Genomic DNA, 25,819 nt, shown 5'->3' with positions numbered 1-25,819 from the left:
TCTGTCTAAAACAAACAACTGAAGATTTGTTTTTAATATGTTTATTTTTTTTAATACTTTAGACAGGTAATGTTATTCAAATCCTCATTGTGACTTTTCTTCCTTTCTTCCTGCATGAATTCCTTTCTGGCACATGAAGCGAAGAGGTGTGAGCCAGTGCAAGGTGTCCCACAGGCCATAACCAACAAATGACTAATTGGCATCTATGTTGCAATAGGGCAAAGATCCAGCCAAATTATGATGAGGCACTGTGCCATCCCAATAGACTCCCATTAACGAGGATGCCAAGATTCCATAAATTTGCATTATTTACATTTAGTTAGAGCAGGATTCCCAGCTGGGAAGTTCCACATGGTTGTCCATCCCTATCATATACAATTATGAGGGAAAAAGATCTCTGTGACTAATCCAGCATCCTGAAATAGTTTTTAGCAAGCATTTAAATACTCGTAATAAGTACTTAATAATGCTCCCACTCTTCTACCTCAATAAATCATTGGGAAGTGTATTTTTGTTGTCTGTCTCTGTACAAAATTAATAAAAAATTTATATATCAGGTTTCCTGGTTGAAGATGCATAAGCCTTTTCAGCACTTTTAAAAGGGAGAAGGAGTTGTTTTTTCTGCAGCAGCAGCAAGGTTCCTGGCTATGTAATGGTGAAAAAAAATAAAAGGCAACTTTGAAGTTGCTTTTGTGAAAAACGAATGCAGAAACTGGTAACTTAAACCCTCAGGAAATAATTTGTGAAGACAAAAATGCCGAGAGGGTGTGAATTACTGAGATGAAACACAAGATGATGATATGTGCTCTGATTACTCCTCAAGGTAATGAATCTCTGAAGGTTTGTCTTTTCTACTGAGAAGATGGTGAACCACATCTCAGTGTGCCCCACAGTAAGTGTGCTGTAGAGCTTGGTGGCACAGCTGGTGAATGTTTCCCTGCAGCTCTGAGCTCCTGCGGTGGGATGGGGGATGCTCCAGTCACCCGAGCACTGCGGGGCCTGGGGCTTGGATCCCACTGCATCCTGCTGGAGGAACAGTGTGGCATTTTCCCCAGGCTACCGACCACGGGTGGCACCACCAGGAAGGTCCTGTGCCCATCTGACGTTCTTAGGGGCAATTAAGAGTTCATTGTCAGGGAAACCAAATGCTGCTGGACACCTGAGCTGATCCTGGATCATGATGATGGGGGCAGCACGATGCACAGAAAGTTCCACCGGAACATGAGGAAGAACTTAACTGTGCAGGTGACCGTACACTGGAACAGGCTGCCCAGAGAGGGTGCAGAATCCCTCAATGCAGATATTCCAGAACCGTCTGGACGCAATCCTGTGCCACGTGCTCTGGGACGACCCTGCTTGAGCAGGGAGGTGGGACCAGATGAGCGACTGCGGTGCCTTCCAACCCGAAACATTCCGTGATTCAGAGTCACAGAACGACAGAATCACTGAATGGGTCAGGCTGGAAGGCACCGCAGGTCCCCCTCCCAAGCAGAGTAGTTCCAGAGCACGTGGCACGGGATCGCGTCCAGACGGTTCTGGACTATGCCCACTGAGGGAGACTGAGATCCTGTGGGGCACAAACGCTGCCCTCACGCCGGGGTGACACTCCCGCACGCTGCATCCTCAACCCGCGCCTCCCAGCCTCCTCCTGCGAGGCAGCCCTGACACGGGCGCAGAGCCCGTGCCGCACGGAGCCGCCCGGGTAGCCCGCGGCCTGCGGGGTGTCCCTGAGGTGTCCCCGAGGTGTCCCCGGCTCTGCCCCGGCTCCGTGCGCGCCCCCCTCTCGCCCCCCGGCGGCCCCGCCGCCCTTCCTCCCTCAGCGCCCCCGCGTCTCGCTCCTCCTCCCGCGGCTCTCGCGATAGCCGGCGGCGCGCGGGGCGGGGGGGGCGGCGCCGCGGCGGGCGCGCTCGCTGAAAGGCGGCGGGAGCGGGAGCGCGCGGCATGTCCGCGCCCGCGCGCCCCGCGCGCAGGTGCCCGCGGCCGCCGCGCCGCCCCGGCGCTCCGTGACCGCCGCCCGCCCCGCCATGGGCGCCCGGCCGGGCCGCCGCCGCTGAGCGGGAGCAGCAGGAGCAGGAGGAGGAGGAGGAGGAGAAGCCGCCGCGATGAGGAAGGGCCGCTCTCGGGGGGACAAAGCGGCGCCGCCGCCGCCGGCGCGGAGGGAGCCCGGTCGGGCGGTGTCCGGCAGCGCGGCGGAGCGCAGAGCCGCCCTGCTGGGGGGCGGCGGCAGGAAGGAGCCGGAGGACTCCCGGGCCGCGGGGGCGCCGGAGCGGGTAAAGCCGGGACGCGGGGCGGGGGTCGCGTTGTTATGGAGACGCGCCCCGCGTGGCGGGGCCGCTGTCCCGGGCCGGGCCGGGATCCGGGATCCCGGCGCGGGGAGCGGGCGCGGGGCGGGAGCGGCGGCGGCGCTCGGTGCGGCGGCATCCCCCGGGAATCCTCGCCCGCCGCTCCCGCAGGTTGGTGCCCCCGGAGCAGGGAGGGGTGGCGGCGGTGCCGTGTCGGTGCTGCCGGCGTGGCGTGAGCGAGCGGTGCGGGAGCCGCGGTGCGCCCGTGGAGCAGCGAGGGAGGATGCGGTGAAATCGAGCCTCTCTTACGCGCTTGCTGGTATTAACAATTACAGAATACGTCTTTCTAGTAACCCTCTGTAGGTCACTCCTAGTCGCGGCGATAATTACGATGCGTTTCCCAGCATTTTTTAGGTCTCAGTTCCAGAAGTGGTTTATTTAGGAAACGTACCATACCTTTGCAGGTACTTGAAAATGCGTAGGCTTGTTACATGTGAGAGAGTGTAAGTTCAATACATCCTCTCTCCTGTTTCATCCCCCCAAAAAATAGGATCCACTGATTGCTGCTTAGGGTTTCTGGGCATGAGATACTGAAGACATCCTAACCCAAAGTTTAGGACTGTTAACACTTTGTTTTGGTGTGTTTTGATATTCCTAGTTTTACAAGCGAGAAAAACAAGGGATGACAGCAGTTTAAAAATGTAGGTGATAATTAATGCTATTTTTTTTTTATTTGAGGAGTAGGAGGAAGTGTCACAAGTATGAAGATTCCCAGGATTCAGTAATTCATTGCTTTGTTTTGCTGTATTTTGGACCAAAGCGAAAAATTAGGTTCTTTGTCAAAAAGGTGTCTTAAATTTACGTAGTTGCACAGGTTTATGCTATTTTAAAAATAATTTCTTAAGTTTTTTTTTTTCTAGGGAAGCTGCATTACATTGCCTTCAATTATAGGAGACTTGTATTTTGTCTTTGAGTAGTATTTCTCTTGGATATCTTTTGAATATATATTTCTCAGACAGGGCCCTGGAAGAAGTAAACTCATTTTATTCTCTAGCGCCTTGTTAATCCAGGTGGTTGATAGATAGATGCTGCTCCTTTTATCCCTTCCTGGAACAATTAAAGAACGCAGAGATCCTTATTCAGGAAAAAGAAAATAACCCTGAAATCAGAAGAGGTGACTTAGTACCTTCTCAGCTGTCCATTAAAGGCAGAAATGTGTGGAGTTATTGCTAAATGCAATGCCGAGGTGTTTGTTGTGCTGTTTTGACGTGTTGTTTGTGACATTGACGTGGAAATTGAAGGGAATTATTTCCGTTCTCGGTAGTTGTGAACTGAACTTACAAACCGGGCCCACAGAACATGCCACGTATCTCGCAGTCTGTTGAACACTTGGGAAGCTTCACCAAAACAACATCAACACTGCAAACCTGGGAAGGCTTCGAATTCAGAAATGCTGGTTTTTGAGATGCACAAGGCTTTTTAATGGGAGATAGTGCCAGTTTGTTTTTAGCTTGGGTGCCTTGACTAGGACCTGATGTGACTTGTAGGAGCAAATCTTTCCGTGCTGGCAGGTATTTGGTGTGATGGAGTCTTTGAGGAGTTTTTCAGCTAAAGTTAAGAAGACTTCTACCCATCCTGTCTGAGATGCCCTCCGGCCTTTAAGGAGAACCCCTCATCCCCTCTCCCCTTTTGTCTTTAATTTGATGTTTTGTAAATGTGGTAAACAACTGGAAATAAATGGATATGTTGGACAAATGTAATAAACGGGACAAACTCAGTGTTTCTGTCTTTAATATCAATAATACAGTATTTCTTTAAACATCCATAGGTGAGAGTGTGGATGTGGTAAAAAGGGCCTTCTGAGATGCAGAATGATACTCCATTTCCTCTGATCCAGCCTGTAGCTTGACAAGTATTTCCTTTGGGGCCACTTCTGATTTAAGTAGCCCAGTTGTTTCCAAGCCTGTAACATGCCCTCAGCTGTGCCAGTGCAACAGTGTGCACAGCTGCAGGGAGCGTTCAGAATTAAATTCACATTTCTTTGTTTGCTGTACATTTGCACAAGTTTGTGGTTGGGAGAGGCTAAGCTACTCTAGTGTTGAGGGCAAAAAAAAAGTCCTTATCAAACTGTGACTGCAACAGTTAATCATGGTACTGACCTTTAGGCCTTCAAAAATCTGGTCCTTTGCTGTGCTTTGCTTATAGTTCCGATGTACATACGATTAATGTTTTCACTTTTTTATGAGTTACGTAAGAATGTAAGAATTACTGTACTTGGTCACATTAAAGATCCCTCTCACCCAGTATCCTGCCTCTCCCAGCTGCCAAAAGCAGATGCTTAGAGAAGAGTATAGTGTGTATTGAGGAAATGCCTCTCCCAGCCTCCAGTAATTTGTGGCTCACAGGTTTCCGGAGCTAGAGGTGATGTTTGTTTTTAGAGCCCCCAGTGTGTTTTTTCTTCTGTGAATTTGTCCAATCAGTATTTGAAGCCGTGTATGCTCGTAGCATCCACAACATCCTGTGGCCGAGTTGCAAGGCTCAAACACATTTTGTGTGGAAAAAACACTTATTTTTGTTTGTTTTTAAACTTTCTGCCTGCTTGGTTTCATGCCTTGTTTGTTATTTCTTATGTTGGAAGAGGCAGTGAAAAAGAGAATCCATGTTATTCTGCATGGCTTGTGGGTTGATGACTTTTTCTTTCATTTACCATCCCTTGTTTGTGACTGTTCCAGGGGTGTTTTAGAAAGAAGTGGCTCCATTCCTTTCATTGCCCTTGCTGTGTTATTTGCATCCCCTGCTAATGTGTTCCTGATTGGAGACAGTGATGCAGGAATTGGAGGAACAGGGCTGAGTTACAATAAGCAGGACTGGCTACAGTATTTCAGTGTATGCCACCTTGTAAACTTCTAGAGTATATTGGGTTTTATTCTTTAATCTTCTGCCTGCTTTTTCTTGATGGTCGTTAAGCAGTGAGTTGGCACTTCTGTGGAACTATGATAATTCCACAATCACTCTTTTAAGAGGTAATAACTAGTTCAGAATTTATCATTGTCTGTGTAAATTTAGGGTTTTTCTTAATACTGTTCCTCACTTTATATTTATCTACATTTAATCTTATCTGATACTTTACAGCCCACTTGAGCAATATCATTAAGGTCTTCTTTAGATCTTTGGCCATTGCTTTTGCAATGTGTTGATCCCAGAAAAGATCCTTGTGGGGCCCCACTGGTGACCCTTCTTTTTTGGGGGAAAAAGACCCGTTGTTCCAACTCATTTCCTGTTAATCAGTTATTAATTCATAATTGAATTGTCCTTCTTATCTTGTGACAGTTCAGTTTCATTGAGCGACGGCGTCTTTGTCAAACACAGCCAACTTGGATTTCTGCAAAAGATCAGCTTAATCATCAGATGTTTGCTGACTACACTGAAGGAGAAAAATGGGAAGTTGAGGTGAAAGTGGTCGTTTCTTATGAATGTCAGCCACCCTCATCCAGGGACGTATTTCAAGCATTAGGCTGTTTCCTTTTCATGCTTACGTAATTAGTTTGAGACATTGTGATATTTATAGTGAAAGACTTCACATGGATCATAGCCAATATTTGTCGGGTGTGCTTTTATTTACATTTTTGTACTTCAGGTGGAAGACAAAGTTCTCATAGAAAAGAGTCTTCACTTTCTAGAAGAGTTGAGTATAGGGGGTTATGATGGAAGTGTACATGGTTATGGTAGGTCTAGAGGGGGTAGGTAGAGGAAGCAGTTGCTGTTTGCTACTATCAAGCAAGGACTCAGGCTTTAAATGAGGTAGATCTTCATGCAAAAGGCAGTGCATGTATTTTTAATTTTTTTTTCCCCCAAAGGATGTAATAGATGCAAAAATCATTCAGAGGAGGCGATTAGGAGCGAAGATAATTAAATAGGCAGATGGAATCCACCCGAGGAAAACACCTGAGATTAACTACCAATTAGGAGAACGCTGGCATTGGGCAAATGCATGATGCTTCCCTTTCCTTGTCTGTAGGGAATGTCTTTGCTATTTTTACAAATTTTTTTTGCATGAAGAATGGGTGTTAACCTGTCCCTAACAAATCTAAATCCTATCTTCTTCTGAATGCAGGGGGAGAATAAACAGATAGGAGAGCTGAAGTATAGTGACAGGTCTAGGGGGATGAAGGTTGAGAATCCAAAGAGTAAAAATAGAGAATATTGAGCACTGAGTATCCCTGAATGGCATTTCCTGCTCTAAAGGCATGGAGGGAGCTAGTCAGTGGTACCCAGGGGTGCCTTGCTCAGAGATGTGACAAGGTGGGGGAACAGAAACAGACCTAATGCTTGTCAGCATTTTCCCTTCACTTCCTGCAGCTTCCTGCTCCTCTTGCTGTGGATGGCCAGGAAAAGATTTATGAGTAAATTCCATGACTTTGTGGTTTTGTTGGTTAATAAGAGGTGAAGGGGGAAACAGTAGCGGAATCTCAACAAGCAGTCCAAGGGGCTGGTAGAGGGACTGCAAGTTGTGGAGGGAGGATTTTGGGTTGGATGGACCATTTGTCATATATAAAGTTTAACTCAGCTGCTGCTGCTTAAGAGCTGGACTGAAATGTTGCCAAACCTGGAGGCTCCCCTGCTGCATTTCTGTTTGTTGTATGGGAAACGTTCAGCTGATGCCAACAGACTATCTCCAGTTGTAAATTTTGATGTGCCTGAAGAAGGGAGATCTATGTTCCCCAGACAGTACATTTAGTAATTTCTGCACTGGATAGAAAGTGTTTCCTGAGCTTTGAACAAGGTAACTTGCTGACTAACAATTAAATCATTTAACAATTACAGTCCCTTGGAACTGTAGTGCTACAAATTTTCTGAGAGCAGCAAAAGTATTCCTTTTTCTCCACCTGGGTTTGAAACTTTGTAGATCTACATGTCCCCAAACCAAAATAGGTTGCTGAGGTTATGCAGTGTGATTTCCCCACGTGTGCCCTTTGTGGAGCTTTTGTGAAAAATAAATGAAAACATCTCTCTTAGAAATTGATCTTATCTTAGCCTTAGATCGTGGTGTCTGTCACCTCTTCTGAAAGCTCTGCCAATGTTTAATTATTCCCGCAGTTAGAAAACTAAACGACATCTTATTTCAACACGTGTTTTGTCTAATGTCCAACTTTCAGCTGTGGAATATGCCTATGCTAGCACAGGCAGTAAAAATTCTCTACTATCTGATCTCTTTTCCATGTAGAAGTATTTGAAATGTAAAAGCAAGCTTTGCTTGGAACAGAAGACACGGAGTCCTTTTGCTTCTAGAACTTTGTGCTTTCTCACCCCGATTGCTCTTGGAGTGTGTGCCAAAAATAGGTAGTTTTCTGGCAGCAATCTGGAATAGTGTGATCACAGACAGGGTTGCTTCTACACTACTGTTTGGTACTTGTCTTTTTACAATTTCGGGGATTGCATTACCACACTTGGGTGTGTCATCTAAGAGAGGGTTTTGTAACCTTATGCATGTGTGGATATTTCTACTCCATACAAATCATGCAAATCGGTCCAAAAGTACTTATAAGCAATAGGTTAGAAAGCTTATTCCACCTTTCAAGTTGCCATTATATTTTGATTTTTTTTTTGGATTTTTTTTTTTTTTTTTTTAATTCTTGGAAGGAATAGCAAAGGATCTTTTCCACTGACTTCTCACCCTGTTCCCTTTCTTTTTCTGGAAAACAGTCAGTGACCAGCAGGGAGAAACTGGCCAAACCCCAGAGTGCTACTCAGATTTATTTTGTCTCCACAGCTGCAAAGAAGCTGTTCCTATGCTTTCCTTGCTGCGTGGCAAGCCTGGAAACTGAAGAGATCTTTCTTTTTTCCTAATCAGAACTTCTGTACTTTAAGTATAATAAGCATTTTCTCTTTTTTCTCTTCTCTCCAGGTGCCATCAGTGCTAGTAAAGACAGTACCACTGGTGTGCTGAGCCCTGTGTGTAGACTGCAGAACAGTTTGGTGTTCTTTGGTTATTTCTACTATGAGTCTTCCCTTTTGTTTGATAGGTGAAGAAGAAAGCTTTTGTATTTCAGCTGGCACTTTGCTTCTGAGTTTTCTCTACAGCTCTGTCTCTCAGGTTGCTGAACAGAGCTGTGTTGCAGCTACCCAGCCATGGACCCTGAGTCCTGCAACACTCAAACATGTTTCTTACAACTTCATATCAAAATCTACAAGCTGGGATGAAACTTAATCTGAAGAAGGTAGAAGTTTATTTCAAAATATAAGTAAATAAACAGAATAAAATGGGCTTGTTTCTAGCAATGCAGATCACATTTGCAATCAAGTGTAGGTTTTACTGTTCACAGTTACAGATTCCATAAAAGCAAGTATAGATTAATCATAGCCAAATACATTCTGTAAACATCATTGCCCCTTCTTATCAAGGGAGGGATGAAGTGCTGAGTTCTGGAAGATCAGCAAATATCTGTTCACATAGGTGCTTCTGGCTACCTGTTTTGGGACATGGCTGTTGTTGTTGAGGGCTGATTTTAGGGTAATTGTGTCCTGTGCCTGTTTTATCCAGGGAGCTAAAGCAACATCTGACTTCTTTATTAGCCATAGTTTTGCCTCTCTGAGTCCTGACCGGGCAGCAATGGCTCCTGGCAACCTGTTTCTCTGAGTTCACTTGTTTGTTCATACTAATGTTTAGAAGTGTGGGGGACTGAAAAAGTCACAGAGGGAAAGAGTCATCTAAAAGCAGGCAAAGGGGAATAGAGTCAAGTGATCAATTCTGCAATGTGCTTATTAGATAATAACAGAATTGAGCCAAAAGATTAATCTAGAAGCAGACAAAAGGGACATAGAGTCAAGTGACTGATTCTGTAATGGGCTTAGATAAGAGCAAAGTGGCACCAAAAGGCTGATGGCACTTCTCTGGCCTGATAGAATAGAAACATCTCTTTAAGTTGGATATTAATGGACAAAACTCTTTTGTGTAAATCAATAAGTAGGTAGGCATTGCATCAGCAGCTTAGATGATTCAGTTGGCCCATGTGAGATTTCGATTTCCCATCGCAAGTGAAGAGTAAGAGCAAATATTTTGTATTAGTCACATAAATTTCATATCTTCCATGTTAGAATAGCTAAGCAGGCAGTGGAGAGACATGGTGCACTGTGTTTCTTGTCCAGAAGCAGTACAGAAGTGAAAGAGCCAAGAGAAGTCTTCTGTCAGCTTTGGTGCTTGTAAGAAGTGCAGTGGATTATTGTAGATATAATAGGCATTTATTTAAAATAAAAGTTTTTTTTTTAAAGTCTTCTTTAATTTTTATTCATGGAAACTGAGCAGCTGAAGCTAAGGAAGCAGCGAAGACCACCAGGTTAGTGAACTATTTGAGACTAAACCAAAATGCTTCATCACTCAGCAAGACCTTGTTCCTCAAAAACCACAGCAGATAAATGGACAGGTCATATAGTCTCAATGATTTCATTTCCACATCAAATAATGATGTGCTGTGGTCAGTGTATTTTTGTAGTGCTGTAGTACTATTTGAAGTCTGGTGAAAATGCTGCTCTTTGGAGGAAGAAGCAGAGTCCATGGACATTCCAAAAATTTCTACCTTTTTGCACCTGTTTCAGGTGAGGAAAATGCACTTTTTTTTTGGTATCATGATAGATGTCACTCTTGGACATAGGAAATCGATGCTCTGTGGTATCTTGCTGTAGTAGAAAGGTCTGAAGGCTTTGTTTGGTGTGTAATTAAGTACCTCTGTCTTTGAAATCAGCTTTAAAAAGGCTTTTTTAAATTTTTTTTTTACTTGTTCTTCCTCTAAGCTGTGTTTATCGTGAGTTATTTTATCTAACTTACAGCTTAGCTCCCACAAACCCTAAATCTAGCGATCTATCAGAAGTTATTTTCAAATGTTCTATTATAAATACACATTACAGTGCAGTGAGGAAAGAGGATTCAAGACTGAAAACCCAGCAATGATTTGAGGATCTAGCTGTCTGGCTTGTCCTTTTTTTGCTATTTGAAATTGCTCTGGTGTTAAGGGCGGTCCATTATGTACATGGAAAATAGGATGGTGCTGTGTTTCTTTCCAGGAAAAAAATCATATCTTTGCCATTGGAAGTCCATCATAAATATTTTCACTTTCTGTTGTATGTATAGTAAATACTTTAACAATAAAAAATGTTCCAAAACCTTTTAGTTGGTCTGGATTTTCATGAATGCAAGACAGCACTTCAAAACATTCCATCTACCTTTTTAAATTTCCAGAAGCAGGTGGCACTGTTGAGGTTGGACTGTGGGGGGTGTAGTCATAGGAATTTTTGAAATATAATTTCTGATTCAATTTTAGTTCACACATGTTTTTATCTGTGTGTATAGGAAGATTTTCTCTAGTGTTTTTTGTTACATGGTGTGACAAGCAGTCCACCATAAACATTTTCAGCAGTATCAGAGCCAAAATAAGTTATTTAACTAATTAATTGAATGCCACTGGGATAATTTTTTTTCTTGGCCTTTACTGCATCATGCTGTATTATGAAACTCTTGTTGTAGGTGCTTGACATCTCAGCTTATTCTGCTAATAGTAAAAATACTCAACAATAGTCAGAATAAGAAGCACTTCTGGAGTGCAGATTCCATGAACTGCACGTTGTGCAAACGCCCATCAATCCATCCAAGGCAGATTTCCAGTAAAGTTTTTGCTTGCAAGAGACTCATTCTGCTAACCCTAACTTCTTGCAGTGACTGGGAGCTGTCTTGTGGAAATAAGCTCAGTGTACCCTGTGTGCATTTATCACTTGGATACGTTAGCTGCCAGCACAACAGGGTTGAAAAACAAGTAGCAGATTCTGTAGGTCCTGCCATCCCTGTTGGTTTTTCCCTTATTGGATTTGATGGAAGAGTTCACAGACCAGATTGTCTTTCATGACCGAAGAGGAAGTACAGAAAGGTTACAATGATAAACAAGTGCTGGCCTGAAGCAAAGGGAAAGCAGTTTTGCTAAAGACTAAATTATGTGTGCAGTTAAACTAAGATTTGAGACACTTTGCTGTGTTTTCTTATTCCAAGCAAACAAAAACTAAGTGCAAAAGGAAATCCACTGAGGAGTGAGGAGAATTCAGTGCTGTCTGTTGGATAAAAACTTGAGAAAATACTGTAGCTGTATTTCAGGAAGCTTGAAGACTTTTATGAAATGTAGTATTTGTCAGATTGATTAACTAGTGCTCAAGCATGTTCTCCTTTTACCCTTTGAAAATACAGCTGTCATGTTTTGAGCTCAACAAGAACGATTTAAAAAACCTAGTTCTCTAATATATTGGTTTTCCAATATGCCTTTCTGGTACTTTGTATAATCAGACTTGGTGCTGCTGCTTATGCATTGCTGTCTTCATCACTTTCAGAGGCATACACATGCAGAAGGACTGCACAAACACCTGAATTAGACTCTACAAATGGTTTAAGTGTGGTTCTGTGTTTCTAGGAGGACTGTCTTCTGTGTTGATTTCTTTTAGCAGGGCCTGTTGGGATAGGACAAGGGGAAATGGTTGTAAACTGAAGGAGGGTTGATTTAATTAGATATAAGAAAGAAATTTTTTACAGTGAGGGTGGTGACACACTGGGACAGGCTCAGAGAGGTGGTGGATGCCCCATCCCTGGAATTGTTCAAGGTCAGGTTGGATGGGGCTCTGAGCAACCTGATTTAGTTAAAGATGTTCCTGCCCATGGCAGGGGGGTTGGATGAATTGACCTTAAAGGTCCCTTCCAACCCAAACCATTCTATGATTCTATTATTTCAGGTTATTCCAGGTATTAAACTTGGGGTTTGCTTCTTTTTGCACTGAAGAGCATACAGCTCACAATTATCAAATTGCATTTCTCTGCACTCTTTCTTAAAGTACAATTTGTCATTACAAAGCAAGTACACAAATGGACAAAACTGCATAGATACCTTTGTCCTTCATGGGGCTTTCAGAGAGTCCAACTTCACTAATGCAAGCAAAGTGTTAAACTCTAGGAAAGGCAAAACTGGAAGAGTGTGTAATGGAGATTTGTGGTGCTACTTAGGGGAAAAATGCAGTGATAGGTAGTGAAATAATTTCATGTCTTGCCTTGTTTTTTTTTTTTTAATGTTTGTTCTGTTAATCTGGTAGTTGCATGTCCTCTGTTCACTGAGGACAAGCTAAGAGGAGCAGTTCTTCTTATGATTGTATCTTTTGTCCAGTTTTATTGTAAAGAAGCTTTTGTAGTGCCCCAGAGCAAGGCAATGTCATCTCAAAAATGGAATAACTAGTAATTCCAGTAATTGAAACAGGTTTATTAGTTGCTAAAATCACACCATTCAATCTTTAGTGTATTTACAAGCACTTTATTATCATAAAAATAACATTTCAAGATGGAGCCCTAGAAAAGACCTTTAAAAGGAAACGAGGTGGTCAGAACTGATGTCAAGTGTTCTGGACAGCACCAGGAGACCAGAGAACAAATGAATAAATTATAATCACTGTTTTAGAGAAAGCTTATAAATGAGTCATGTGGTTACTGCAGTGACTGTAGGCATTTAGATGTCTAAACATTCAGGCATAGATGGATGCAGTGACACGTTAGTAGTAACTATGTCCTTCTCTCTTTTATTAATTGACTTAAATTGGACCTGTCCAACGTGAAGATGGCAAAAATACACGGTGCCTGAAAGTTAAATTATGCATTTCAGTGAGTTACTCATATTTTCTTTGACATTTGCATTTCCCCCCAGTTTTAGGACAGAGGAGGATCTGTTTACAGTGTTGATTTGCCAGTTTAGCAGACACTTGAGCAGAAGTGTCTGCTGACTCCAGTCTTTCAGTTGGAGCTCAAGGCACGGTGGTGTTCATAAACCCAACAGTTGGGCATTGTTTTTGTTCTCGGGGAAGAAATACATGTCTTGTCCTTGAAAAAAAATTTGCCTTTTGTTTCTTTGTGATGGAATTGTATTATGCTGCTTGGTGCGGAGAAGGTTTTGTGCCAGATTGTAGAGTCTCCATTTCTTTGTGCAGCCACTGATAAGAATTGTGAATTAGTTTATCTTTGCTGTTTAATGGGATTTCTGTTAAGAAAAGCTAAGGACTGAGCAGTTGTTGAATTTCCAAAGGTTGACTTAATTTTGTGCAGCTCTAAAGCCATTTGTAGTTCTATTTACAGTTTTATAATAAAATGATAATTTTTTTTTTTGTTCCATATATGCAGATCTGCTATTGAGTTTGAGTGAAAACTTGTTCTCAGGGAAGATTTGTTCACATAAGTGCTTCTTATTTTTTGCTCTGAATCGATCTGCTTTTCTCATTTGTGGTAGGAAGTGAGAAGGTTGCAAATGGTTCATGGAAACAAAAATATTGATGCCACAGGATTGGAACTTGCACTCTCACAAACAAAACAAAGTATTTATTTTTTTTTTTTTTAATACTGCAAATGAAGGTCTTTCATTACTACTAGTATTCAGATCATAGCTGTGATACATAAAAGCATCCTGGGCAAAAAAATTAGTGTGGATGAAGTGGATCCCTGTAGTGCTTTTCGGTTTCATACTTTGTGAAACGAGTGCAGTTTGAGTGAGCTTTAAAAATCACAATTGAGTCTTAAAATTGTATTATGTGTCAGTAAGTAGTCATTGAATGTTGAATTAGAAAAGCCCCTTGAAGTCACCTGAGTAGTTCTTTGCCAAAGTGGAGTTACCTTTTTCTTTTCTTTGTAGGCAGCTTGATTTGAAACAAAGCCTTGGAACAGCAATTGGGCATGGATTTCTTTCCTCCAGCCCCATTAGTCTTGTGATAGTTGTTTTTTTTAAGTGCTATATCTCACAGTGGACCAATAGAGACTTTTATTTGGGATTGTACTTCAAACTTAATGATTCTTAACATTTTTCTTTGGAAAGTGCTCTTTTCAAAACAAGATTAGAACTCTGCATTACTAGGAAATAAGTAATTTTTATACAGTATGCAAATTTTAATACACTGTTATTGTTCACTTGCCAAAGTTGTATTTTCAGCTTTTTCAATATTTTAGTTTTAAATATATTTTATTTGTGCCTTAGACATAGAAAATTCTATATTGTTTTGGGCTGAGAGTCAAATGGTAATGCAGATAACTTCTCAGTTTTTGAAATTTGATTGGGAGATTCCGATCTGTAATCCATAAAATCAGGTGAAACTCTCTTCCACGTCTATTGCTATGAAGCAATTGTTTGTTTGTATAAATTGAATGAACTTTTAACTTATCACTAGGTCTTGTTCATTTCCTCCCTAGGAAAAAAACCCGTGGGAGTTTACATTCCTAAGGAAAATTACTTGATTGTAACTTTGTTTGTGGGCATTAAACAGAATTTACACAGGTTTAAGTAGGTATTTTACGTTGTTTTGCTCTTTCTCTGTGAATGAGACAGGAGACCACGTACATAAAAATAAATATGTTTGGAGATCTGAGAGCTCACTCATTGGAAAAAAAAAAAAAAGAGAAGCATCAGTGTTGCAGGGAATCAAGGTGCCCTGCAGAATGCTCTGGTAATTCTTTTTATAGCCAATATGAAATCAGAGGTCTCTTTGCCTACACAGCTTAAAATGCAGCTGTTTCTGCTCCTTGCCTGGTTCCATAAGCAGTTCCCATTCTAGTCTGTGTCACAGCATAATTGTAATAAAAGCTGTTAAATCCAGTGTTTTCTGTGTAATGGGTATCTCAATACATCTTTAAGAAACTCACAAATGAGAAAAGTTTTGGTTTGCTGCTGCTGGGGAGTGTGGTCTTTAGCAAATCTAAACATAGACCTCTGTTTAACTGCATAAAGTCTAATAGACAAGAATAGAGAAGATAAATGAGTATTGGATAATGCACAGGATGCTCAAGAGAACTTGCAGTAATGGTAGTCAGTGGTGTTAGGAATATCACATGCTTGGCACATCTTCTGAGTTTATTGAAAGAAAATCTTCAAAGAGAAGGTGTTATTGATGTCTTATAAACCCAAATTTTATTACAAATCACATTTTTTTTGGGGGGGGTGTCATATTTCTTTTAATCCTTACAGCAGAGGAGTAAGGGTGGTGAAATATAGAGTTGTTTCTGTTTTGTTTTATCTGGCCAGAAGTTAATTTCCCTGCTCTTTTAATGTTTGCAATACTCATGGTAGAAGACCAGTGATAAAGGAATGGTGTGGCCTTTAATGTGCAGTGTCTTTGTTCAGACTGGTTTTGTTGTCAGTGCAACTACTGAGCAACGTGTGGGGTTTTGAGTCTTGATATATTGATACTGGTTTCTTTGAGCTTCTGAGAAATTTTGATACAGACTTTAGAGGCTCTGTTGCTCTTTCTTCTGTTGATAAAATTCATTTGGCTTTAGGCATTTACAAGCTGAATTCAAGAATTACTCTGCCCTTTTGTCTGTTTAGGGAGATCCTGAATACTTTGTTTAAGCCATGTGGTGTTGTGTTTTCATATAAGGACCAAACATTCAAGCTGATATCATTTAATCGTCAATTACCTTGTCTTCTAGACTGTGGTTCCATTAGGAATAAAATGATTCTGCATCTCAATGGCCCTCAGAAAGGGGCTAATAAGGTACACAGTTGTAAATATTTACTTTTTCTTTTTAACAAGCTTTTTAATGTGTTCCTGCAGCTGGGATACTTCACAGCAAAGTTAACAACACCGACTTCCCTGGTGAATCATTAAATCTTCTCAGTCATTAGTTCCAATCAAACATTCCTTGGAGTTGTTTCCTGAAGTGCTGTGATATAAAAAAAGAATATTCTCATTGGAAGAACAAGATAATGAGGGTGTATCAGATAGTATAGGCTTCTGATATTGGAAGGAAACATTCCTTTTTTTCTTGTTTGTTTGCTTTTAACTGTGGGATTTTTTTTTTTAAATACAGAAAGTTTTAAACTTGTAACTTTTCTGTCACCTGTGTTATAACCTCAGGTGAGTGCACAGAGGTATTCAGAATGGTAAATGTGTGCATGAGGTGCTGAAAACCATCACTGTGGCCAATCACACTTGGCTTTGCAGTCATTTTGGAAGCTTAATATTGACACTAAGTTAAGTTTATATATTTACCTTTGTAGCAATGTTGGGATTTATTGCAAAGTTCTTCAAATAAGTCCACTGAAGAGAAAAATACTGTAGAACTCTTCTGTCTTTAAAAATGATGACACTTTTGTATAATGTAATACAGTCTGTAAAGCTTTTCTCTCTTGTTGGTGTCATAAACCAATATATTCTAGCCCCTAAGAGGCTGTGTTGATTTAATGTAATTTTCCTTGATTCTGCTCTGACAGAATCAAGAAAAAAATGTCTCTGACATTTTTTTAGGGTGCTGCTGGCAAGTACATGGAGTCAAGCAGAAACAGTTAAAAAGAGTCTTAGTTGCAAATACTTATTTAGCCTACAATTTTGGTCACATTGGGGCTCACCTCAACTTCCTGGTGAACTGCTGGCCCTCTTCCCTAAATATGTAATGTCCAGACTAGAAAGTTAAAGCAAATTTCAGTGCTGAACACTAAACATAAACACTATGATTCCATTGTGCTAATTGCAACTTATATAGGTAGATATTTGGTTTTTGATCTGTTCTCTAGGCCTTTAATTTTCTTTTTTTTCAGTGTGTTTTAGAGTATATTACAGCAAGCCTAATGACAGGATCAGATTTATCTTTCATTGAGGGCATGAAAGATAAGGTTATATAAAGTGATGAGGAAAGGCTGAGAAGAAAAAGAATGCTTCTCAGATATGCACACAGCCCTGACACAATAGGCTTTTATCTTTTAAAGGACAAACAGTACTGTGTTAAAAAATAGAAAATGCAGCTTTCAGTGTTGACTGTTTTTATTACTTTCAAAAAATTGAGAAAATATCAAGCTACCCTCAAGTTACATTGCTCATTAGTTATCTTCCTTACAAGATGGGCTAATAATAGTGGATCCTTTGCCAATTCGTTGTAGTTAAATTGTCATTATTCCTTCAGACAGTTTGCTAGAATTCATTTCCAGATGACCTGAGGTTGTTATGCTCATTAGGCTTAAAAAAAAAAGATTTCTCATTTTTCTCATTAATGGATTAGTTGTTCATAGAAAACTTTTGTGTAGATTCCCCACCCCATGGCTAACAGTTTAACATGTTTTGACCTGCAGTCATGAATATTTGTTAGTCACAGCTGAGTATTTTTGCTTCTCACAGAGATCACTAGGAAGTATATATTTTTAAGTTAGTTATAACACAGTTACATGTAAGGAAGTGTCCTTTGGATGATATTACATTTCAAATGTAGGCCATAAAGACAGGGCTTAAGAAGTTTTCTCCTAACATTGATCTGTTGCTGATGTATCAGTCCCACTGGGAGATACTTCACTTGGCAGTCCAAGGAAAACACATCCACACTTGCAGTATTCACCTGCCATTTGTAGATAAAGGACCTGTGCTGTGCTGCTCTCCTGCAGCACCATTAAATGAACAATGGGGAAACAAAAGAGCCTCTGAAAACCTTTGTCATGGTATACGGGTTTGTTCTTTTCTTTCCTGCTTGAATTGCATGGAAGACTTTCCTTGTGCAGTGGAATGGAAAAAATGACTGAGAAGGTTCCCTGTAGCTGTGTTTTGAAATTACCAGATCAAGAATTTAATATGGGATATTAATGTGATCTTGCACGTCAGGAGCCACGTTTGGTTTCTTGTCTTTTTGTCAGCAGCTATTGTTGCAACCTGTCTGGTTCTCCATCTAGCTGAGTGTGATAATCCCAATGGGAGATTTCAGGCAAGAGAAACACATTCATGTGTTATTCCAGTACCACAACTATTTTAACACTTCTTCTGTTCAAGTGTGGTGAGTGACCAAGTTGAAAAATGCAGACTCTTGCTGTTCAGGAAAAGCTTTGGCCGTTTTTCTTCATATCCTGCTATTTCAAGTTACGTGAGCAAATTTTTATGCACCTTTGTAGGGACTGATAGGAATAACCTTTGCCCAGCAAACCAAGACTGTGACTCTTTTATCTTCAGCCCTAAGCTTTGCAGGATTCAGCTGGCTGCTTGAACCTGATTTTTAACTTGTGGCAAAAGCCACAAGCCCAAAGTAAATTAAGTTCTTTATCACCTTTGAAAAGAAATTAATGGAGGGAGGCTCACAGTCCTCTTCACACGGTGTGAGCAAAGTGTTTGTTACGTGCTTACTAATGCTTTAATCTCTAAAGCTGTAAGGATTTTTTCTTTTGAAAAATGGAAGTGGAGTCCTTAAAATTATGGCAGTCCGTGCTATGTAATCTAATCTCCAACCACTTGCTCTGGTAGTCTAATTTAGTAGTTTGAAAGCTTGTAAGCAAGATTCTATCACTGCAAAGAGTTTCTTTATTCAGCAATTTGGAATGTTGCGTAAGATTTTTGTGTTCTTTGTATGCATTGCTTTGGGGCAAGGACAAGGAAAAATCTCTTCCTCTAGGTTTTTTTTTTTTTCCTTCCTTGTTTAAGAGTGGTAATGTAATCCACTGCTATTTCTATGCAATTCATCCATGAACTGCAATATCAAAGCTGGGTTTTGATGGATGAGTGAAATAAATTGCAGTCTTGTGAAAGACAACTCTATTGTTTTCAGGCTAAAACTTTCCCTCCTCATTGTTCTGCTGACACAATATGGGCACAGCTCTTAGAAAATGAAATTTTAAACTGGCTGTGATGTACTTAGCATTTTTTAAAACAGAACGGTGTCTCAGAACAGTGCCCTTATTTTTCCTTTTTTAATATATATTTGAAAAATAAGTTTAACAGTATATAAACCTGCACAATACGATTGGAGTCCCTTTCTTCAACACACTCAACACCTACGTAGTCTTCTGAATATTGCCCAAGTGTTTATGTGCTTAACAAAAAAAGAGTTTATGAGGAAATTCCCATATGTGATATGTACCAAATCTATCTTGTGTAGAAGACAGCCTGGATTCTTTGGTGACTGTGGGAAGCTGTTACCTTTCTACTGTTCCTTTCATATCTTTGTGGTACAAGGCCTGGTGGGAAGGAGTTGCCTAAGCTGGGGACAGCTGCTGAAAGAATTAATTTTGAATGGAATTTGTGTTTTTGAGAAGTAGCATATGCCATTGGGTTGAGCTGAAAGGTGTGTGTAGGCAGGGTGTTGTAGCTGAGCAGAAATGGTGGTAGGAGTAGATGTGCCCTTCAGTGCTCCACGTGCTCCTTCAGTTGGGGAACTTTGGATTACCAAATCTACAAAACTTGTGTACTGTAACTTAAGAAGACATTAAAAATTTGTAATTATTTTTGCCAATAAAAAGAGACTCTGCATAGAGGGGAAGGGGAAAGGGTAGGGAAGTGGGCACATTCTTTGTCTGGTGGGGTATGTGAATGTCTATGGGTAGAGAAAGATGTAGAGTACAGAAATTGCTGGTAACATGACTTAGAGTACTTTTGTTACTGACTTTAGTGCCTTTCCTTACTCTGGTGCCCCAAGTGAATGAATGTTCTTATTCAGTTGCAGTTCACTGAGGAGGACTGGTGAGATGTATATTTGTGTGTGTTTGTGGGTGTGTTGGAGGGGAGGTGAATGTGCACCTGAGGGGAACAAACTAAAGCAACAAAACAAATAAAACCCCAAACACACTAACAAATACCCTCAATACCTTGAGCAAAGAAGTCCCAGTTAGAGCACTTATCTTCAAATTAATCTTAAAATTTTAACTGCTGTTGAGTATTAATACAATAAGCTTAAAATTGTTTTTGTACAGTCTTCTTGGGTGCAGATGTATTTGGGGAGTGATGGGCAGCAGCCAGGTGGGCAGATGCCATTTCTAGTGGCACCAGCTCCTCTGTAACCACCCCCTGCCCTCTTCCTTCCCCTGTCCCAACTCAGCTGAACGTGGTAGAAGAGCAGCTACAGTTGCATCAGCTCAACAAGCAGGACTGTGCTTCCCCTTCCTAAAGGGATCTACGTGAAGTGGTGGAGACAAGACAATCACGGCAATGGCCTGTGCAGGTTGAGAATGGGAAGAAAAATCTGACTTTTCTAGGGATTTATTAGAGCAGGCTGTGGGGTGACCAGTAGTATCTTGGGCATGGGGCCTTTAAACATAGGTGAAGTTTCAGGGAAGTAGCTGGATCCTGAGGAATGCTGGGAACATTTGTTGTAATTGAAACATAAGGAGTGTGAGGGGGTAGGCTGGATGAGGTTTTTAAGTAATTTGTTTATAACCTGGAGGTTTTTTTGTTTGTTTGTTTTGTTTTGTTTGTTTGCTTTTTTGGTTTTTTTTGAGGTAGGATAATTTCAGACTGTCACAGGTGGGAAACACGTGCTACATTTTAGACAGTCTGGGCATTTAGGACATTCTATATTAAAAGTGTGTGTATGTTTCTGTATGTCTACATACAGACATGTATACATATGTAACCATGTTCTGCCATCCCAAATAGAAACAGCAAAGACTTTCTGCCCTTGTTCTCTGCAGCTTACAGAGGGGTGCAGGGGTACAGCTAATGTTGCAATTTAAAATGACTTGCCTTACTCCCAAGTACAAACAGAAAGACAGGTCGCTGTCCCTTCAGCTCTCTAAATGACAGAAAAGCAGAAGTACAGGCTGCTGGAAATGAGGGAATTCAGTGCCTTTGTGGGAAAGGTCAGAGACAAATGAAAATGTGAGGCTCTTTGCTCCAAGATGCGTGTGAGGAAGCATAAGATTAAAACAGTTTTCAGCTCGAGCAGTTTTCTTTACCCCAGGTCACTTGTTTCTGAGCCTCTCCCCGCTCTTGCACCAACACAACTGCAGCTGTGTGGTGAACTGGGTAAGTGAAGTGACCTATTTTGTTACCCAGGTGTCTCTCTTGATCTGGTTTAGACACTGTGGCGACTGAAAGTCTGACTGTAACCAGAGGAAGAAATTGTATCTAGAGCAGCTTGGGAAAGATGCACCATTGAAGTCAACGTGGAGCAAAGCTTTGCTGTCCCTCAAACAAATAACAAAGTTATTTACTGTTATGAGGTGCCAAAAGATTTCCTGATTAGAAGGAGACAAGGTCTACAAAAGGTTGAGAATGAGTGACTCAGAGCTGAATGAGAATTCTGTTTTAAATCCCAAATCTGGTGTTTTTTTCCCCATGAAAAACCACTTTATTCATCTCCCTCTCCTCCCTTCCCTTCCCCTTGAGGTTTTGACAGTTTGATACAGAACACTGCAGACTGAATAGATTTGAATTAATGGCTTTAGAAATAGATTTAGACTGGAATCTGCAAATTTTAATTAAAAACCTCTACTAGTTTTTGATTTAAACATGATTTAAAACCATGTTAAATTGTGCGGTGACGTATCACGCAGGGGAAGTTTATTTTCTGCCTCAGATGAGATTTTTATGAGGATAAGCATGGCTTGAAGTGCTGTATAGCTAATGAGAGGCATTTGAAATAAAATGGAGCAGTCCATTAAGACACGTGGAATGTTTCACACTACTGCAGAGAAGGGAGAACTCGAGCAGTTCGTCTGTGTGGGCTGTAATGGAAAGTGTCACATCTTCAAATCCATGTCTGATAGCAACGCTCATAATTCTTCTTTGGGTGTGGAATGAGAGTTTGACACCTCCAGAACAATGAAATGCAGGAGGAAAGCACTGTGGTTGTGCTTCACACTGTTCTGCCCACGCTATTTTGATTGAAATTTTGCTCTGTGCTGTGAAAGGAATTCACGTGTGTGGGAGTGTTTCTGACAAATACATGTCTAATTTTGTTTGTAGTAATAACAAAGACATTGCACAAAAGGATGATCTCTATTCTAATTATTATTTAGTTATACATGTGGTCTTCGTAGAGCTGCAACTTATAATAGGAGTTTTAGGTTGCAATAGACATTGCAACAGTTTCTTTATATGTACATTACTCATAGACTAGATGGAAAAAATATTCAAGAAAATTGGAGAGAGTACTCTTTGCTTTAGCAGGAAATAGCTTTAACCAAAGCTGAGCCTGTTTTCTTGGTAGCCTTTTTTCCTACATACTGTAAGAGAAGAGAACTGCTGTAGCATAATTGCTTTTCTCTGACTATTATTAATGATATTCCTTGCAGCAGTAGTGTTCAAGGACCACAGCTGACTGGGATGTTGTAATGTGTGTTCCACGCTGATATGGGGCACAAAAGAGGGGGATTTACAATGTTAATTTTTTTTTCTTTTTCTTTGTTGGTATGTGGGGCGGGGCTTGTTTGTTTGTGGTTTTTAAAACATTCTCCTTTATGTTCTGGAGATTGTATGTTTCAGACAAGAGATCCTGAGCTGTCATTAACAAACTTCCACTTGTTTTTCTTTCTGCAGGAGATGATAACGGAGTCCACTCCGCTGCGTTGCAGGAAGCTCAGCAATCCTGACATCTTTTCATCTGCTGGGAAAACCAAGCTCCATCGTCAGCTGAGTCAGGATGACTGCAAGCTACGAAGAGGTAGCTTGGCAAGTTCTTTGTCAGGTATGCCATTTTGTAAAAACAGTATTTGTTGGTATTAAAGATGCAGCATTACTTGTTGGCATAGCAGTTGTAATAAAAGATACTAGTAAGTCACTTCTTAAAAATTAGAGGTGACCTCTTGTTGGCAGAGCTTACAAAACTTTACGTAAGAGGAAGATGTGGAAAAAATATTAGTAGAAAAGAGTGAAAAGGGGAGTCTGGATTTGGACTGAAATTCTGTATATGGCCCAGTGAAAAGTTAGAAGCTAAGATTTAATGGGCAAAGTTAAAAGAATGGAGTGGTGAAACTTTAGGCAACACAGTGATGCTTCCTTGCCCCTTTTAACATCAGCACTTGAATGTAAGCTGCCTACTTTGCCATATTGTTTCTTACTGGAAAGCTGACTTTTACATCAGGTTCAAATTACTATTTAGTTTCTTTTTGGCTTCAAAAGCACTGTGATTCAAAATAAAAACCTTGCTTACAGACTAGATGTTTTTTCAGTTTGTGTTAAGTTTGGTTTTTTCCTTGTGAATGCAATATTCAGCCCTGTCAGAGACTTTAGTTTGTCAGCTCTAGAACCATGGAGTGAGCATAGGCTAGTGATTAGCCAAAAAAAGTGGACCAAGCTCAGTAGTTTTCTTTTTTATCAAAGGCTTTATTTGTGGGCGAGGGCATAGTTTTACAGTTGTTTAAAGCTGATATCAAAGTTTGTGATGCTGGAATTAGAGCATGGGGAGCTGCATGGTCAGTCTAGAATGAAGTGGCTGATATGCCTGAATGCTGCTGTTTTTGTGTAGGGTTAACTTGCAGCCCATTTCCTCCCTAATTAGGCTGACTGTTTGCCTATTTGCATGTTAGTGCAAGAACTAGAAGAGCTGAAAACACTCAGGTGGGAGGGGAAGAGGAAGAAGATGAAACTACCCTTTTTGGCATCAGCATGGACTTACATGATGGTGAAAATACATCCAGTCCTGGTCCCTTCATTTTTTTATCAGAGGAAGATAAATATTTTCATGTTTGAGGTGTTAGGTGTAATAGAATTAAATAAGCAGTAAAGTATGTATATTTTATTTTGGCTTGGCCTTGGCTTCGTGTTTTATTTGTAATAAGTGGCTAGTTTCTGAAAAATGGAAACATTCATCATGTTTTGTATTCATGTAAGTTTGCTCTCCAAGGTAGGTTAATCACTAGAGGAAAACAGAAGTGCATGAACTACACAGCTGTTGGCTGACTGCAATGGCCCAAGTTAGTACCATAATTTGCCTTTTTTTTTTTTCCCCTCGAGTAGGGGAAAGCAAAGCAAATAGGTGGAAGCAGGAAAACTGGAAACCCTGCTCTTTTGTTGATTCTCATTTCAGAACAAAAAATTCACAAGAACTCTATGTTCTCCAGAACTTGTTGCTTCATCTTAATGACTTTTCAATCCACTGCAGCCTGATTCGGGATGGGGTAAAGAGCCCCAACAAGGTCTATCTGACCCAGCTGGATAAAGAAAATGTACATGTTCAGATGTATATTTTCAATGTGTTTAGAACTTAAGGCATGATAGGGAAAGGCTTTAGCTTAAAGCTCCATCCTGAAAATGATTCCACCTTATTTTTTGCAACAGAATCAGAAGAGTTTTTGCACAATTCATGTATGGTTGGCTGAGATTTGACTCTTGATGGAATTCTGTCCTCCTGGATTCAGGTTTTGTGGAACTAAAAGGAGATAGTGATAACTATATATTCTGGAAACTTAAAGTTGTTCTTGCTCTCAGGCACAGGTATTTTGAACTGTTAGATAATTATGTCATTTGACTTGCTATTATAGGATATCTTTGTTAGTGCTGTACAGAGATAATTACAGCAGTGTACATTTCTGTGGTTTTAGAACTCTGTAGACAAGAGGAGTCATAGTATTTGTACATTGTCTTGAAAATGAACAAGCCATGAAAATCATGCCCACAGCTGTAAGCAGCTTGAGTGGGACTAGGAAAAATGTACTAATATGCTGTGTCTCTGTTCGTTGGCCAAAGCTGAGCCTGCTCGTCTCATACACTTTGACTCATTCTGTTGGTGTGTACTTGGCCCATTGCTCAACTGTCACAGAAAATGAATGTAAACAAGTTATAAAAAGAAAAAAAAAAAGACACCATTTCCACTCCCTGTCCCCCCACATCGTAGCTAATCACGTTATATGAGTCTTCCAAATACAGCAGCCACTTCTATGGAATGGATATTATAATTCACATCTAATTCTAAGGTGAAGTTGAATTTGTAAAATAACTTTCTGCCTCTGAGAAAATAAGTGTTTTTCTACAGCACATACATGATTAAAGGTGTAGCCTCCTTCCTGCTACTTATTGCAACAAATGTCTTAGTTCCCTGTGATTCCTGGGCATGTAATAATCTGTTGAATGCAACTATATTTACCATGCTTGGAAGGACATGTGTTGTTTAGTCCCATAGTTCTAATTTTAAGGAAAAGAGGTATTATCCACTCCCATTTTGCAGATGGTGGAACTGAATTACAGAGGTTGACTGACCAAAGTTACAGAGGAAGTCATCTGGAAGCTAATAACTGAACCCAGATTCACAGACTTCTTCACTTATGTGTTTTTAACCACAAAAATATCTTTCTTCTTTTTTCTTGCTGAATGACACTGTACATAAAAGGAAGCTGTCAAGCTCCATGGAGTCACAATATGACCTACTTTGACTTTGGTTCTTTCTCTCTGTGGAAATTTACTGCTTGACATTTTTCAAAAAGGAGAGTTATATTGACTAGAAAAAAAAATGTATTTTGCAGAAAACATCCGTCCATGGTTCAAAGGAAGACAATATTTAAACATAGACTATGTTATGATTACAGGTGCATGAAAGATAGTGCGGGATGTTCCAGTGGTAGGAGAAGGGTGGGGATGTCTGGATGACTAAGCTATTTAGAGGAGATAATATTTTACAGTTAGGAATGCATTTTCATAAGAATTTTTACAGCAATACTAAAGAGATTTTGCCTCTGTGTAAGGCAGCAAATATTGGTTTCCTTTGTGTAAAATATAGAAAGGTATAAAGTGATAGAAGTCTGTTTTTACATTTTTGGATTTCACCATTATCTCATAATGTAAACTAGATTTTTTGGAAATTGCTA

General features: G+C 40.5%; 1 protein-coding gene across 7 annotated transcripts in view; it reads left to right on the top strand.

The window, feature by feature from the left end:
• Positions 1-2,005: 2,005 nt before the first annotated feature.
• Positions 2,006-25,819, top strand: part of MAST2 (microtubule associated serine/threonine kinase 2) — a 192,289-nt gene continuing 168,475 nt past the window's right edge. For all 7 annotated transcript variants that reach the window (XM_064665343.1, XM_064665345.1, XM_064665342.1 and 4 more), the window contains exons 1-2: positions 2,006-2,270; positions 22,557-22,704. In XM_064665343.1, coding sequence (XP_064521413.1) covers positions 2,103-2,270; positions 22,557-22,704 — 316 coding nt within the window. In that variant the 5' untranslated portion in view covers positions 2,006-2,102. The remainder of the gene's footprint in view (positions 2,271-22,556; positions 22,705-25,819) is intronic.

This window comes from Pseudopipra pipra, chromosome 9 (genome assembly GCF_036250125.1).
Source record: "Pseudopipra pipra isolate bDixPip1 chromosome 9, bDixPip1.hap1, whole genome shotgun sequence".
Taxonomy (NCBI): domain Eukaryota; kingdom Metazoa; phylum Chordata; class Aves; order Passeriformes; family Pipridae; genus Pseudopipra; species Pseudopipra pipra.
This window is presented reverse-complemented; position numbering and strand designations above follow the sequence as displayed.